The sequence below is a fragment of the Elaeis guineensis genome, chromosome 3 (assembly GCF_000442705.2).
Source record: "Elaeis guineensis isolate ETL-2024a chromosome 3, EG11, whole genome shotgun sequence".
NCBI classification, from domain to species: Eukaryota; Viridiplantae; Streptophyta; class Magnoliopsida; order Arecales; family Arecaceae; genus Elaeis; species Elaeis guineensis.
This window is the reverse complement of record NC_025995.2, coordinates 47,542,553-47,561,287: the sequence shown is the minus strand read 5'-3', so window position 1 is coordinate 47,561,287 and position 18,735 is coordinate 47,542,553. Positions and strand designations below refer to the sequence as shown.

At 37.0% G+C, this 18,735-nt stretch overlaps 1 protein-coding gene across 1 annotated transcript; it reads left to right on the top strand.

Annotated features, from left to right (window-relative positions):
* The first annotated feature begins 17,095 nt into the window (after nt 1–17,095).
* LOC105036120 (pentatricopeptide repeat-containing protein At5g66520) lies at nt 17,096–18,403 on the top strand. Its single transcript, XM_010911858.4, has one exon. The coding sequence runs from the start codon at nt 17,096–17,098 to the stop codon at nt 18,401–18,403; it is 1,308 nt and encodes a 435-aa protein (XP_010910160.2).
* Nucleotides 18,404–18,735: the final 332 nt, after the last annotated feature.

The following is an 18,735-nucleotide window of genomic DNA, read 5'->3' as shown; positions in this document are numbered from 1 at the left end:
CTGTGAGTGTCACAAGCAGATATCAGTTGAATCCAGGTGAAGAGTACTGGACTTCTGTGAAATGTATCCTTAAGTACTTGAGAAGGACTAAGGATATGTTTCAAGTCTTTGGGAATGGAGAACTCCAGGTTCAGAGATTTACAGACTCAGACTTTATGTCTAATATAAATGATCGAAAGTCGACATCTGGGAGTCTGTTCATTTGCAATGGCGGTGCAGTTAGCTGGAAGAGTTCCAAGCAGATGGTAATTGCTGATTCCACCATGGAGGCAGAGTATATTGCTACATCAGAAGCTGCGAAGGAGGCACTCTGGTACAAAAAATTTGCCACAGAGCTTAGAGTGATGTCATCGGATGCCATCCCTCTTTACTGTGACAATAATGACGCCATAGCCCTAGCTAAGGAGCCAAGATCTCACCAGAAGTCCAAGCATATCGAGCGGTGATTCCATCTGATCCGTGATTACCTCGAAAAAGGTTATGTTGAGGTTAAGAGAGTCGACTCCACAGACAATGTGGCAGACCCACTGACAAAGCCATTAGGCCAGTAGAAGATCGAAGCCCACCTTGAGAAGATGAGACTTAGATATGTAGCCAATTGGTATTAGGTCAAGTGGGAGTTTGTTAGATATGTGTCCTAGATGCCAGATTGGCTGACACATTCCTGTACAAATGTAAGGGCAAATTTATAATTTTGACTATAAATGAATAAAAGGGTTATTCTACTATCACATTGTGTACATTATGTCTGTGATACATCCTTTGAGTTAGTAGGAATGTTAATTTATATTTTCAAGAGTTAAAAATTTAAGGCATGAATTTACATAACTAACTCATAAACAGCTCCTGACCATAGGATCATCACGAGGATGGTGATCGATCCGAAAGATTGGTGTATGATCGCTTCCTTAGGATAAATGTGTCTTGAGTCTACAGTGTGGAGATACCAAACGAGAGTATAGGTATTCGTTGAGAATGAGAGTACTGAGTGTGACCACCTCGAGCAGTCATAAAGAAGTCTACCTTCTCATCGATGACTAGCTCGATGTTGCAGCTGTGTGTCTAGTTCTTTGACTTGAGGTGCATCGACAGTTCACCTTGAGTGTGTTATAGTTTGACTACATCATAACTCGATCTCCTAGCTATTTAAAACCCTGAGGTGTATGTTGGCTGTAGCATATTCATTGTAGGAACCAGATTGCACCAAGATGCGATCTATCAACCTCGGTGATGAGAGGAGTAGTCCTATGATGATCGAAAGATCGAGTCCTTAAGCCCATGGCCATAGCAGAGTGAAATAATGAAAAAGAGTTTTTCATTGAGGTTTCACATCGGACTCGGATCGATTGATTAATTCATATGACTGATGTTGGGTTTGACGAGTTCACCTTAACCCTAATTCAGTCGGGACTCATGATAGAAGAACTCAATCACACAGGTAGCTGCACGAGAGGTTCACCTTCATTTTTGATGGGTTGCTACCATATACTGTTAGGTGTCACTGATAAATTTTGAGAGCAATTAGAATGATCTTGATGATCGATCATTCTAATTGTCTGAATCAGAAGAGTTCTGGTCCATCGAAAGGAGTTTCGATGATGTCGATGATGAGATCACGACATGTCTCATTACCATATGAAAATGAACCTAGCTGGGTCACACAAATAAAAGTTAGGGTCTGGATGTCATCAATCAAGCTAGTCAGTTCGATTGATTTGGATTATATCCAATTAGGTTCAAAGAAATCGTGCTAGCACACGATTGAGCCTAACTTTCTCCTCGTGCAATCTTTTTCATCTCGACTGAGCCAAATATGATTTGACTCACTCAGAAAACCTTGAGAAGATTTCTCTCAGTCTGACTGAAGCCAGTCCAGCTCAAAAAAATTTTATCTTAATTCATGAGATGAATTTAAGACAACACCTGCCAATTCCTGTCACCTGCCATTTCTGTTTTAGGACATAGATCAAACGTTGACTTATGGATCTTAAACTGAAGGCCACTTGGCAAGAGGTTATTGGAGAGTTTTTATGGAGTGTCCACCTACTAAATTGGCCTCAAAGTAGGTGCCAAGATCAAATTGGGCGTGCGCCCCAAGTGGATAAGGATAGAGTCCCATGAGATGAGAACTCTGATCCCTTGGTCGACTTGAACTGTGGGGCGCCAATCTCACTGTGCTTATCTAGTGTTGGCACCAACAGTGGTAGAAATTGAGGGGATTCTTATCTGATATGGTCAGATGATATCACTCCATCAATCAAAATTTTTTTAGAATTAATTAAAATTTTTTGATTGGTCGAATGATGTGGCACTGCATGGTGCAGCAGGGTCTATTTAAACCCTGTTTGCGCCTAGGGTTGTGTGAATCTGCTCAATACCCAACAAAAATATGAAACCCCTCCACTTCTCTATGCCCCCTCTACTCCTATGCCTCCCCTCTTCACATCCAAGGAGTTGGGCATCCATCTGGTGCTTGTCCAAGGTGTGGTGGCTCCCTGATCAGAAGGCTGCAAGGATTTGTCGAGAAGCTGCTGCTCCAGCTTCAGAAGATCTTTTGAAGATCTTCCAGATCAGATCCAGATCTGATTTTTGGAGCAAAGTTTCATGAGAAGAAGAAAATCTAGATTCTATTTGAGTGGATATCGGTAGAGGCCAAACAACTGCGTGGCTATTTTAGAACCCCGGGCATTGCTGCGATCATCTACAGGGTAATCTAGTTACTCTAGAGGTATTTCTCTATTCCTCATGATTTTAAATTTAATTTTAGATTTAATATTAGATAATAAGAATCAGATCTAATAGATATTAGATTTGAAATATCATAGGATAATTTTTTTAAAAAAAATATTTTGCCCCAGATCTCATTATATCTGGAAGATCCTACAAGAAAAAAGATAGTTTTTCCATCAACCTGCTTGTGACACTCATAGCAAGGGCAATATCAGATCGAGTACACAGTATGGCATACATGAGGCTCTCATGGCTGAGGTATAAGGAATCCTACTCATGTACTGAACTTCCTCAGATGTGGTAGGACACATCATCTTGAAAAGATTAATACCATGCCTAAGAGGTAAAAGTCTTCTTTTAAAGTTTTCCATGTTGAACCTTTTTAGCACCTTCTCTATGTACAGCTTTTGTGACAGACCTAGCATCCTTTTAGATCTATCCCTATAGATATTTATTTCAAAAATATAGGATGCTTTTCCTAGATCTTTCATGGAGAATTCCTTGGACAACCATCTTTTGACCATGGTCAGCATAGGAATATCATTCCCAATGAGGAGAATGTCATCCATGTACAATATGAGAAATGTTATTGCGCTCCCACTGACTCTTTTGTATACACAAGGTTTCTCTTTATTTTTGATGAAATCAAACAATTTGATCGCTTCATCAAAATGATGATTCCAACTCTGAGAAGTTTATTTTAATCTGTATATAGATCTTTGCAGCTTGCAGACTCTGTAATCACCATCAGCAGATGTGAAACCCAAAAGTTACTCTCTATATATATATCTTCCTCAAGATATCTATTCAGAAAAGTAGTTTTCACATCTATCTGTCAGATTTTATAATCATAATACGCTGTAACAGCAAGCAGAGTGTGGATGAATTTCAGCATAGCTACGGACGAGAAGGTTGTTTGATAGTCAATGTCCTCACGCTGACTATAGCCTTTTTCCATAAGCCTAGCTTTATAGTTCTCTACCTTACCATCGACACCTATTTTTCTTTTGTAGATTCATTTACACCCAATGGATACTATACTCTCAAGTGGATCTACTAAAGACCATACTTGGTTCAAGTACATTGAGTCAATTTCTGACTTCATTGCATCTAATCATTTCTCAAAATTGATGTCAGACATCATCTTATCAAAGATATTAGGATCATCACCATGACCCCTATCTCCCATAAGAAATATTTTCTTTACTTCCTCTATAAGCATACCTATGTACCTTTCAAGAGGTTGGAAGACCCTGCTAGATCTACGAGGTGGTAGAGGAACGTCAACTACTAGCTCATGAATAATGGGTTCCTGAGGATCTATAGCTCTTTGCTCTTTAGAGATATTCTCTTCGAGCTCAACTAACCTCCCACTGCCACCATACTAGATAAACTATTTTTCTAAGAATATGATGTTTCGACTCACAATCACATTGTGATCTTGTGAAAAGGAGAAGTAGTATTTCATGAATTTTTTTGGATACTCTAAGAAATGAGCTATTATAGATTTATCCTCTAGTTTATCAGCTATCTGTCTTTTGATATAGATCAAACATCTCCAAGTCTTAAGATAACCTAAACTTGACTTCTTATCGTACCATATCTCATACGGTGTGGTAGAAACTGACTTTGATGGAACTCTATTCAATAAGTGAATAACAGTTAATAAGGCATGTCCCCAAAGATATAAGGATAGATCAGTAAAGATTATCATGAACCTGACCATATCTAATAGGGTCCTGTTCCTTCTTTTGGATACCTATAAAATTCATCTAGTTGCCAAAGGTTACCGTCAGTATTATAGTATTGACTATGATGAGACATTCTCTCCTATGACAATGCTCAAGTCTATCTAGATTATGCTTGCTATTATTGCACACTTAGATTATGAGATCTGACAGATGGATGTCAAAATTACTTTTCTTAATGGAGAACTGAAAGAAGAAGTGTATATGATACAACCTGAAGGGTTCACATCTACAGATGAATCGAAAGTGCGCAAGCTGAAATGTGGACTTAAGCAGGCATCGAGGAGTTGGAACATGTATTTTGATAAAGTGATTAAAATGTATGGCTTCGTTAGGAATGGAGAAGAGTCTTGCATTTACAAATGAACTTTCGATTCTATGGTCATTTTTCTTGTACTGTATGTGGATGACATACTGTTACTAAAAATGACATTCCGACTTTACAGAGTATGAAGCTGTGGTTATCATCACAGTTCTCCATGAAGGACTTGGGAGAAGCATTCTACATCCTAGGGATGAAGATCTATAGGGATAGATCCAGAAGGTTGCTTGGATTGTCCCAATCTATGTACATTGATGCCTTGTTAAAGCGGTTCAATATAAATAATTTTAAGAAAGGCTATCTTTCGATAGGCCATAAAATTACTCTTTTCAAGAAAGATTATCTGACAACTCCTAAGGAGAGAGAGTGCATGAGTAGAATACCATATGCTTCGACAATGGGATCTATCATGTATGCTGTGACATGTACGAGGTCTGATGTGGCCTATTCACTAGGGATAGTAAGTAGGTACCAGTCAGATCTGGGTGAGAAGCATTGGAAGATTGTGAAAGTAATTCTTAAGTATTTGATAAATACTAAATATCAATGGCTTATCTATGGAGACTGATCTGAAACTTGTGAGATATACTATTTCAATTTTTCGTCAGATTGTAATGACAGCAGAAGCATGTCAGGCTACAAATTTACCTTGAATGGAGGAGCTATTTGCTGAAAGAGTTTCAAGCAACATACTCTAATCGATTCTGTATGCGAAGCAGAATACATTACTGCATCGGATACTGCAATGTTCTGCACCGCTATCACTTGGTGCGAGAGATCATGAATCGAAGTGACATCAAGTTTCAGAAGATCGATGGAAAGGAGAACCTAGCCGACCCTTTCACTAAAGCTCTCAGGATCAAAGAGTTCGATAACTTCAAATGGAAGATGGGTATAAGATACTGGCCCGATTGGCTTTAGTCCAAGTGGGAGTTATTGAAAATTGTATCCTAAAATCAATCGTGTGACAATTAACTTCATCCTTGTATATAAATTATTGATCAATTGAATAATAGTTATTCTGATATTTTTTATCACAAAGTGACATCTTCCTTGAACTCTTATTCTGTGATGAAGTCCCTAGAAGTATGCTAGTATATGATAAAGAGAGAATTTATCATATAGTTCTTAAACATGTTCGTGGCCAAATGATACGTCATTATGGGACAATGATGTTTATCAAGTAGAGGTCATTGTGTGTCAAATAGATTGGTTGTCCTCTTAACCAAGGAGTGTGGTGATATTGGTATGGCATACAGGTGAGATGTAGAGGTACATCATCACTGAACAAGTGACTTACCTGCTGAGCAATCTACTATCAAGAGCTGCTCGCAAAATACATGGGTATAAGTATCTTTCAGACCTGAGATCACTATAGTGACTTGCAAGCAACTCACTGTGCTTTAGTGACGGACTACTTGAATTTCTAATGTAATGACGAAAGGCTACTGGGTACAATCAAGTCCTTGTGAAGTCTGTGTGTAGATCAAGATAGGATTAACTCCTTCTGATTATTGGAGTTAATGTATTGCTGTATTTCAATTTAGTAAAATCTTGGTTAGGATAATCCATGAGATGGATTTGAAAAGTTGAAATACAATATGGATGAAACAATCTCGGTTGATAGTTAACCTGAGACCATCCTAGAGCATCCAAGGTCAAAAGGATGAATTATGCAGTAACCATGTGTATGGATTCTGAAATATTCCTTTATGATGATTCGATCTATCTGGACATTGAAAATCATTGCTAGATGGTATCTCGATTAGTGTAAAAATTGGTTCATGTTCTACTGGCTTAGTGTTTGAACCTATGGAGTCACGTACATAAGTCAGACAAAGTAGGAAGGAATTGACCTATATTTATTTGTTCAATTTGAAAGTACTTGACTTGATTGAACATATAAGCTAACTTAATTGAGAATTAAGTTATGGATCAAATGGGATTGAAGAGCTGACTATGTCTAGCTAGCACTACACGTAATATTTAGGTTCGATCCCGAGGATGAACAGTTTTTGATCTATGATCCATAGAGCATATGAAAGATTAGATTTAAGTGCTAATTAATTTTAGATTAGATCTAAATTAATTAAACTTAAATAGATCCAAAATTCAAGTTAGACTTGGTATAAAAGTTCTAAAGTGTTTGGGATTGATAGCCTTTCGAAATTATTTCGAACCAGCTTCGAATCGAATTTGAATTAGACCTGTTTTGGATGAGATATAAGTATTCTCACTTGCACTGGGAATACCCTCTCATGAAGGATGATCAAAATCTGGTTTGATGCTTATTTGGGGCATCCCAAGTGGGTGTGGGAGTGGGTGCAAAGTGGATGTCATAAGTGATGTCAATTCTATCTCTTGTAGAAATTTTTCTTTCTTGAGTATTGGACCAATTCAAATCAGATTTGAGTTAGGAGTCCTACTCTCATTGGGTCATGAAAATCATCTATAAATAGAGAGGGTCTCCATCTATCGATGTATAGAAAATAGCAAACAAATCAGATTGAAAGAAAAAAGAAAGAGAGAGAGGCGTGAGAAGAAAAAGAGGTCCCTTCCTCTCTTTGGCCTCTCCCCTTGTTGCCGCTCCACTTCTTTTGGGCGTGGGGTCTCTTTGGGTGTCCCACCTACTGATTTGAGGAGTCACACTAGCACATCTCATCCCTCGATTGATTATGTTGCGAAGGTAATTGGATTAAAGTTTATCCCACTTTTCTGTGGCATTTGACGTGCATGTGAAGTAGAAGGTCTACACATCCAGGCCTCCGCGAAGGTTTTATCAGATAATTTGAGATTTGATCCCTGGTTCCACTACAATTCAGGTAAGGATTTGATCCTTAAACAAGTAGAATATTAAAAAAAAAATTTAGATACAACTTGGATATTCTGGAGAGAAACTGTTCCCTTCCTTTCAGATACTATGATCGGGAGCATTTAGAAATTATATATATGTCTCTAATTTTCAATACCTTGAGAATATGTATCGAAATATTAATTTCATAGATGATTCAAGAACACATCACACTTAAATGAAATAAACTTATCCTTTTGTATAAAATTATGTTCTAGATTTATTATAATGTGTCAGCCGTATTGGCTTCTAGGACATACATCTAACAATCTCCCACTTGGACTAAAGTCAATTGATCACTAATCTTAGTCCTATCTTCTTAAGGTGGACTTTTATCTTTGGCTGGCTCAATTGCTTTGTCAGTAGATCTACCATGTTATCCGCAGAGTCTACTCTTTTCACCTCAACATATTTCTTTTCGAGGTAGTGGTGTGTGATTTGATATCACCGCTCGATGTGCTTTGATTTTTAATGAGATCTCGACTCCTTAACAAGTGCTATGGCTCCATTGTTGTTGTAATAAAGTAGTATGGCATCCAATGTCATTACTCTAAGCTCCGGATGAACTTCTTGAATCAAAAGCTTTCTTTTGCAGCATCTGAAGCAGCGACATATTTAGCCTCTATGATCGAATCCACTATGATGGATTGCTTGGGACTCTTCCAGCTGACTGCGCCACCATTGCAAGCAAACATATATCTTGATGCAGACTTTCTTTCATCAGGATCAGACATGAAGTCTGAATTAGTATACCCCTCGACTCATAACTCAGAACCTCCTCCAAAAATCAAGAACAAATTCTTAGTTCTTCTCAAGTACTTAAGGATGCTCTTCACAGCTATCCAATGCTCCTCACCTGGATTTGATTGATATCTGCTCGTGACACTCATAGTAAGGATAATATCATGTCAAGTACACAGCATGACATACATTATGTTTTCTATGACTGAAGCATAAGAAATTCTATTCATGTGCTAAACTTTCTCAGATGTTGTCGGACATATCATCTTGGAAAGATGAATACCATGCCTAAGAGGTAAAAATCATCTTTTAGAATTTTTTATGCTGAACCTCTTTAGCAATTTCTCTATGTACAATTTTTCTGATAGGCCTAGCATCCTTTTAGATCATCCCTATAGATCTTTATTCCAAGAATATAGGATACTTTTCCTAGGTCTTACATGAAGAATTCTTTGAACAGCCATCTTTTGACCGTGGTCAGCATGAGAACATCATTCTCAATAAGGAGAATATCATTTATATATAATATGAGAAATGTTATTGTACTCCACTGACCCTTTTATATACACAAGATTGCTCTTTATCCTTGATAAAATTAAACGATTTGATTGCATCATCAAAATGAAGATTCCAACTCTGAGAAGCTTGCTTTAATCTATATATGGATCTTTGCAGCTTGCAGACTCTGTAGTCACCATCACCAGATATGAAACCCTCAAGCTACTTCATATAGATATCTTCCTCAAGATATCCATTCAGAAAAGTAGTTTTCACATCTATCTTCCAAATTTCATAATCATAATAAGCTGCAACAGCAAGCAGAGTGCGGATGGATTTCAGTATGGCTACGGATGAGAAGATTTTCTGATAGTCAATGTCCTCACACTGACTATAACCTTTTGCCATGAGCCTAGCTTTATAGGTCTCTACCTTGCCATCGATACCTATTTTTTCTTTGTAGATCCATTTACACCCAATGAATACTATACCCTCAAGTGGATCCACTAAGGTCCATACTTGGTTTAAGTACATCGAGTCAATCTTTGACTTCGTTGCATCTAACTATTTTTTGAAATCAATATTAGACATCACCTCATCAAAAGTATTAGGATCATCACCATGATCCTTATCTCTCATAAGGAATATTTTCTTAACTTTCTCCGTAAGCATATCCATATACCTTTTAGGAGGTTGGGAGATCCTGTTAGATCTATGAGGTGGTAGAGGAACATCAACTACAGCTCATGAATAATGAGTTCCTGAGGATCCATAATTTTTTGCTCTTCAGAGACCTTCTCTTCGAGCTCAACCAACCTCCTACTGCTACCATCCTAGATAAATTATTTTTCTAGGAATACGATATTCTGACTCACAATCACATTGTGATCTTGTGGAAAGTAGAAGTAGTATCAAATTAATTTTTTTGGATACCCTATAAAATGAGCTAATGCAGATCTATGTTCTAATTTATCAACCATCTGTCCTTGACATAGGCCGAACATCCTCAAGTCTTTAAATAATCTAAACCCGGCTTCTTACCATGTCATATCTCATATTATGTGATAGGAATAGATTTTGATAGAATCCTATTCAATAGGTGAATTGTAGTCATTAAGGCATGACCCCAAAGATATATGGGTAAATTAGTGAAGCTCACTATAGACCTAACCATATCTAATAGGGTTCTATTCCTCTTTTCGGATACCCCATTGAGCTGAGGTGTTTCAGAAAGAGTCCATTGGGAGACTATGCCATTATCCTTAAGATATTTAAGAAATTTTTGATTAAGATATTTACCTCCTCGATCAGATCGAAGAACCTTAATGGATTTGTCTGTTTATTTTTCTACTTCATTTCTGAATTCTTTGAATTTTTCAAAGACTTCAGACTTGTGTTTCATCAGATATACATAATCATATCGTGACAGATCATCGATAAAAGTGATGAGTAGCTATAATCACCTCTGACCTGCATATCAAATGGCCCATACACATTAGTGTGTACCAGGGCAAGTAACTCGATGGTCATTTCTTCATATCCTACAGAGAATACCTTGGCCATTTTTTCTCAAAAATAAGATTTACAAGCTGGTTATGACTTTGGATCAAGAGAGTCAGGGATCCTATTCTTTTTCAGTTTGTTTATCCTGTCCTCTCTAATATGGTCTAGTCTATGATGCCATAAATACTTTCGATTAATTTTATTTTTGCATCTCTTTTGACCTACGGCACTCACTATTTGCTTATTCAAATTTATATTTGCATCAACATGCAAGTGATATAGACTATCAATTAAAAGACCACATGCAATCAATTTATTTCATAAATAAATAGAACAAAAGTCTTTATTGAAATTAAATTTAAAACCATCCTATGCTAGCACAGGCACGGAGATCAAATTCTAACTAGCTATCGAAATAAAATAATAGTTTTTTAAATCTAATCTAAATCTCGATGGTAATTGAAGAGAATAAGTGCCAACAGCTTATGCAGTAACTTATGCTCCATTGTCGATCTGAAGGATTATGTCATCTTCCCTCAACCTTCTACTTTCTATTAGATCCTGCATTAAAATACATATATGAGCACTCGAACCAGAGTCCAATACCCAACTAGAAGTAGAAGAAACTATAAGATTAGATTCAATTATGAGCATATATTTTGGAGATTTATCTCCCTTCTTGATCTTTAGGCTCTCTAGGTAGAATGGACAGTTCCTCCTCCAATAGCCGTCAGCATCATAGTGGAAACACTTTTCCTTTGCTTCAGCATTCTTTGAAATGTTCTTCTTTAGCTTGCTCTTTTTTCTATGCTTCTTAGCGGATTTGTTCTTTTTCTTCCAACCAGACTTTCTCTTGATCGAAGAAGTCTACTTCACAGTGAGAATAGTGCCCCTTGAACTCTTCAAGATTTTCTCCATAGTAACCAACATGTTGATCAGTTGGGAATAGTACAATCAGGTTTGTTCATATAAAAATTTATAATAAATTGACTATATAAACTAGTAAGGAATTGAAGGATCAAATCCATCTGCAATTCTTTTTGCATATCAAGCCTGAGCTTCCTAAGCTCCTCAATGTCCTTGATCACTATCATACAGTGCTCATGGACTGACTGTCCTTCGTGCATCTTTAGATTGAAAAGTCTCTTGGACACTTCGAAGCACACTGTATGGCTCTGCTTACTATACAACTCTTATAGGTGAGTGATTATAGCCCTAGCAATGGGCATATGCTCATGCTGGCTCTGCAACTCATTTGTCATAGATATCAGTACATAGCACTTGACCCGACTGTCTTCATCTGTCTATTTTTTATAAGCAGTTCTTTACTCTGCAGTAGGATGGTTTGGTAATACTAGGAGTTTCTGATCGAGTACATAACCTAATTTTTTAAAAGTCAGAACAATCTTAAGATTTTTTAGCCAGTCTTTATAGTTTGTTTCGATCAAATGATTAGATTCAAGGATGCAGGCTAGAGGATTTGAGGCTGACATTGTTTAACTATGAGAGTAGTGATTCAAGTTATACTTTTATACTTTAAATTTATATTTGTTCTAGAGACTTTCAGATGCAAACAATGACTCCCACTAATTTTTTGAATCCCTCCACTCGGATGGAAAATAGAAATCCTGATGTGATAACTGGATTCCTTGTGGGTGCTGTAGTCCCACCGATGCTATGTATCTCGTCTAACAGTTATTGATAACACGCACATTGATGTATGGATAACTCTTTACCTAGATGCTTCTCTAAGTATATTGCAGCGATTTATCTTTAAGTCATATGGGCCCACCTAACAGTTATTGACCATACTTCTTAGTTAAGTCCGATCTATCATTCACAAGCAGGTGCAAGGCCATCATTGGATCCCTCACCTAATAGTTATTGGGTCCAACCCCATCCTTATCCTAGAGCAACTCTTTGCTAATAGAGTAATTGTGTGTTCCTGATGAAACTAAACCACTGTGACCAACCGAGAACAATCAACACCAGTAGCATGTCCGCACATCTACAATGGTGGAAGACCTATAGACTTAATATTTATGGAGAGATTTAGGTTTAGGTCTCATCTAATTAGTCATCATATGACCAATCTAATTGACATGGGCTAAATCAAACTACCAAGCAAACTTATTCAAGACTCAATCTTCTAAATTGATCAGTTAAGTGGAGATCGATGAGGGTCCTCCCATTACTTTTCTTAAACATCAATAAATTAGCCAGATCAGTAAACGAAACCTATTAAATAACTATTTTTTGATTACTTATCTTAGATACCAATAGATCAATTAGTCCAAATAAGTTAGCTTAGGTGAATCAGGTTCAAGCCATCGAGTCGAATTAGGTCCTTAGATTAATCGATTCTACACATGGGATTTAATTGATTTGATCAACAATAATTGTATAATCTTGTAACTTAATTGGCCTAACCCTAATCAATATTTGACTTGATTTGATTAATTACTTAATCGAATTAGACCTATTGTGTTCAAATCAAAAAACTCTGATGCAATCTAATTACATGATCTAATTTTTTAATTTTTTTATGACCAAAATCTTCATGCACAAACATAAATTTTAGATTCTAAAATTAAATTTCAGATCTAAATTTCTTGTATAAAAGATAAATTTTAAATCATAAAATTAATTTTTAGATTTAACATACAAGCATTTATCTCATATATGTATATAAAATTTAGATCATAACATAATGTCATATATCTCATATACAAATTATGAATCATATTGATAATAATTTTTAGACCTAAATATGTAATCACGTATCTCATATATAAATCATAAATCAGGTCAAATTAATTTTTAGATTTATGCATGCATCTACATATCACATAAATATGAATTAGAAACCATTCTAGAATAAAATTTAGATCTATACATATTTTCACATATCAACTATATGATCTGAAAATTAAATCTAAAATAAATATCAGATTTAAAAAATCATCTATATATCTCATGTATCAAGAAAAATTAGATTTTGAAACTCTTTTCAAAATATGTATATCAATTTCATGCGTATGAAACTTATGGCTCTATACCACTTTGGAATTTGGTGTCGGGACATGTATGTATGTTTCAAAATTTTTTTTTCTAAATAACGTAGTAGAATAAAAGATTAAAATATCTTTTTAATCTATATCATGCATGCATAAAATATAAAATACTAGGATCTACTTCATATGCTGAAATTGAATACATGTTGAATTTTATACTGAAATTGAATATGTGATCGGATCACAAATCTGTTTCATAAATTTTTCTTTAAATCTGGATCTAGAAGAGAGTAGGTTCTCCTTTAGTCACGTAAATGTCCAATCTCTATGGGTATCCACTCAGGATCAGTTTGGAACAACTCTCTTTATTATTGATTTTTCTTCTCTAAGAAAAATCAGCCTGCGAATCTGAACGAAGCCTAGATTACGACCAACTCTTTGATTCTTTCCTTAATCTTCTTCTTCTTTTCTTCTCTTACTTTTTTTTCTTGATTATGAAGCAATCAAGATCTAGAAATCAGCAAGCAAAGGGGTGCCCAAATACCTTTTGGGCTTAGAGAAGTGGGATGCCCAAACTCCTTGGGTGTTGGATCTTTAAAGGAGAAGAGAGGGAGAAGAAAGAAGGGCGTGGGGACCTTCTAAGGGAGGCATAAGGTGCTGAAATTTAGAACTTAGGAGCCTTAGGAAAGGCTCTTTTAAATAGGCATAAGGTTTGAATCCTATTCAAAGTCAAACAACCACTTAATACAAGTCTTACTTGTATTAGGAATTCTTATTCTTTTAGTTATTTGACCCTCTTTAGGAGATCCTTTTGGTGCCAACTATTGGAGCTCTTACACCCACAAATACATACACCACATGGGGCCTAGGGGATGCCCCATGCTGGTCCCACCGCAAATGCCCAACTTGATCAAATCAAGTGGCGCCCAATCAAAACTATCAAGAAAATTGATTAAGGGTTTGAACTCTTAATTCATTTGATCCAAAATCCTAGGCACCCAACAATTAGAGCTCAATGAATCTAATTCATTTAGGTTATTAGCAGATAATTAAATTTAAATTAATCTTATCAAATAAGAAATTCAAATGCAAAGAGAAAATTGGGTTCAATCATTTGCTAGCAAGGTTACCCTGAACCTAATAGGATTTCTCCAAACTCAATTGAGACTTCATAAGTCCAATTGCTTATTTCAGATATAATCTCTTTATTGTATGACCCTATAGATTCAATTTTATCTGGTAGTGAGATATATAATGATCTTTATCATAGTATCATTAAAACTTCTTTCAATGGGTTGGAACAGTTTCACTCTAATTCATCAAGGATTGTCAATCCTAAGTAATTCTAATGATCTCTCACCATCCACTAGTGACATCTAGTAGTATGCAGTGACAATCTAGTAAAATCAAAAAAGAATCTCAAAGTGTAGTTCACATGTGATTCAGTCCTTCTATCGTCAGTTCCGACTAGATGGCAGGTCATGGATAAATCATCAAATCTCATCATCAGTCATATGATAGATTTGATCAGCTCAAGTCAATTATGATCCTCATAAAATTTTTTTTCATCAATCACACTGCTATAGCCACAGACTCTTAAATTTAGCCTCTCAAATTTTATAGGATTACTCCTCTCTATCAAGATCGATAGATCTATCTAGATGCATACCCTACTTCTACAGTGGATCAATTATCACTAACATCCACTACAAAGACTCATTAAGATCATGTTTATATATCAGTCAAACTCCAGCAGTCTTACTACGAGTAGTCGTTCCATCGCAGATCAAAGAACCATTCACACACTACAGTATTGAGATAATCATTGATGATCGATTAGAAATCTAAATGATCTCTCGTATTGTCACGCTCAGTACTATTTATTCTCTAACAACTATCCATACTCATCGCTTAGTGTCTCTACACTATAAATCAGAGACCTATTTATCTCAAAGGAAGCGATCTGTACGTCAGTCTATCCAAATCGATCATCATCTTCATGATGATACTATGATCGGAAGCATTTAAGAATTATATACATGTCTCTAATTCTTAATATCTTAAGAATATGTATCGAAATATTAATTTCATGGATGACTGAAGGACACATCACACTTGAATAAAAATAAACTTATCATTTTATTGATCAAATCAAAGAATTAAGTATAAAATTGTGTCTTAAATTTATTATAATATGTCAGCCATATTGGCTTCTAAGACATACATCTAACATGGCTCAAACTCCTCTTTCATCAGATAAGAAGACTCCCAATGGGAGTCTTCTTCCTCCCATTGTTTTTTTTTGGGTGCTTCAAAATCTATGCAAAGGCCTTGTTGGGTCCTAATTTGAAATGGGTAGGGTCAAATTGGGTTGGGGTATCACAGTTTGCTTGACAATTTTTGTGATAATCTAAATTTTGCATTTATATTTCTTTGAATTTTTCGAGATCCGAAATGTCTTCACAAGAATATAGTAGCTCTCTCCCATCACCACTTAAGGTAGCCAATCTCCCTTATTAGTTAACAAGGATCCAATACTAACATCACAAATAAATAGCAATTCTACACTGACGAGTAATGAACCTACTTGTCATAATATTGGTATTGATGAAAGTGTAAAAATAAAGTTGACATCGGATGTGTGAAATCATTTTAAGAGGATGAAAGTTGATGGAAAAGATAAAGCACAATGTAATTATTACAAAAATATCTCTTAGGGGGGAGCAAACATGGAACATCTCACTTAAAAAGATGTCCAAGACTAAAATATAGGAATATTAGGGATACAAGGTAAAAACTTTTGGTGAATGAGTAAAATAAGATGAACGATAAAGGGAGCTTAAGCAATTATCATAAAGGTATCCTTCTCTTATTTTTTTGATGATCATAATAATGGATATCTCGATGGAAGCCTCTCATCTTTATATTAACATGGCATTTTAAGAATTATAACAGGACAAGCATTTGCTTTCATTGTTCTTGTTCCACTATATTCATTATCTCTTCATTTACAATGATCATTAGAGTATACAACTCTCCGGTTAATGATAAAGTTGGGATAATCATCCTTGAAGATGCCTCCAACAAGGGAATCATTTTTTTTTTTTACATTGTTGGTTTCTATGGATGCCATATCGTTGATATCATAGTCAGGAGGTCTATCGTCCTAATTGATGGGTACACTTGGATTGAAAGAAACATGTCACAAAATGATGCCACTGATTTGACCCAATTTAACATGAATATAAATTATATATAAATATAAAATTTTTAATTATAAGATAGATAAGGTATTGACCGATCTGGTCTATGATCCACCCGTTGCCCTCAGGAGACGCCCATTAAAACGTTGCCGCTTGGGTTAAAGGACTGGTTGCAGTAAGCCTCGAACATCAGAGATTACCATTGCTTATTTGTTTCGCAACATGCCTCTCTCCCGATTCATCCTTCTCCCACCTTCCCCTCTCCACTCTCGCCGCACCACCACCAAAAACACCCCAGATCTCCACCCCCAAACGCTTTCTTACGGCCTCCATCCCCCACCTTTTCCTACCTCAAACCTCCTCCATCTCCATTCCCCAACCTGTTCGACCAAACTCCTCCACCTTCCTCCTTCCAATGCAACACTCTCATCCGAGCCCACACCCAATCCCACCTCCCCGAGGCCGCCCTCCTCCTGTTCCAAAAGATGCTTTCAGATGGCCGTGCTCCACCCGATAAGTTCACCTTCCCTCTAGTCCTGAAAGCCTGCGCCCAGCTCTCCGCCCTCGACGAGGGCGAGCAGATCCACTGCATGATTCTGAAATCACAATCTGTCCCCGCCGATGATGTCTACGTCACGACTTCTATCATTCGCATGTACGCACAATGTGGCAAGACGGATGAGGCCCAGCGGTTATTCGATGGAATGCCGAACAGAAATGTTGTTACTTGGAACACCATGATCGATGGGTTTGTAAAATCTAATGACATGAACTCCGCGCGTAGGCTTTTCGATGAAATGCCAGATAGAAATGTTGTTTCTTGGAATTCTTTGATGGGAGGGTATGTGCGGAATGAATTACCACATGAAGCTCTTAAAATATTCATCGAGCTGCAGATTTCAGGTGTAGTGCCTGATGAGTCCACGATGGTGAGCGTCATCTCAGCGATCTCTGATCTTGGTCTCCTTAGTATTGGCAGAAGGGTGCATGGGTACATAATACGTCAGAAAATCTCGCTAGAAGATGCTCTTGGAACCGCGCTGCTCAATATGTATACTAAATGTGGTGACATAGGTGATGCATACCAGGTTTTTTTAAACATTGCAGAAAAAAATGTTGGCCACTGGACTTCAATAATTGGAGGATTTGCAGCTCATGGCCTTGTGGAAGCTGCTCTTGAATTGTTCTCTGAGATGCTAAAATTAGGTGTTGAGCCCAATCATGTAACGTTTATTGGCGTTCTGAGTGCCTGCAGCCATGGCGGGCTAGTGAATGAAGGTGTAGAGTATTTCAACCTCATGAGAAGTTGCGGCATCAGACCAACGGTCCAACACTATGGGTGCTTGGTGGATCTGCTAGGCCGCTCTGGACTTTTAGAAGAAGCATTGGAGCTTGTTGGCAATGTACCTATGGAGTCTGGAGTAGTGATATGGGGCACACTTTTAGCTGCATGCCGGAACCATGGCAATATTGAGATTGCAGAGATTGTGGCTCAGAAATTGATCGAGGTTGAATCAGAATATGGAAGCTGCTATGTTCTACTCTCTAATCTCTATGCACACATGCGTAGATGGGAGGATTTCAGAAGAACTAGAAAGATGATGGAGGAGAAGGGGGTGCTGAAGGCTCCCGGTTTCAGTTGGATTGAAGTGGATGGTGGCGTTCAAATATTTGTAGCAGGGGACAGGTTTCATGTAAATAGGAGGGAGATCTATTGCATGTTGGATGACTTGAAGCTTAATTTGAGATGGGCAGGGTATGAACCAGTTACATGTGCTCGTCCTGGAGATTAGGACACCATTGAGTAGGAGGAAGATTGGAATATTAGAGATTTTGTTTCTTAAAACTTCCGGGGTGAATGATATGTATTGAATCTATCCTTCAACTGATGAAGGGAAACAATCCAGTTGGGCAAAAAGGTGTGGGCATAAAAGATACGTTGGGTCATCAGATTCTGAGGTAGTTTAAGAATGCTTACTTGTATGCTACTTAAAGTCTAATCTGGGCTCCATGTTTGGGAGCACAAATTGCATTCAGAGTTCAGTAGACCTTCAGTATGCGGTTTCCTGTGAAAGCACTATGATGCAATTCTTGAAGATATTGATCCCATTGTCATTAGCTTCCC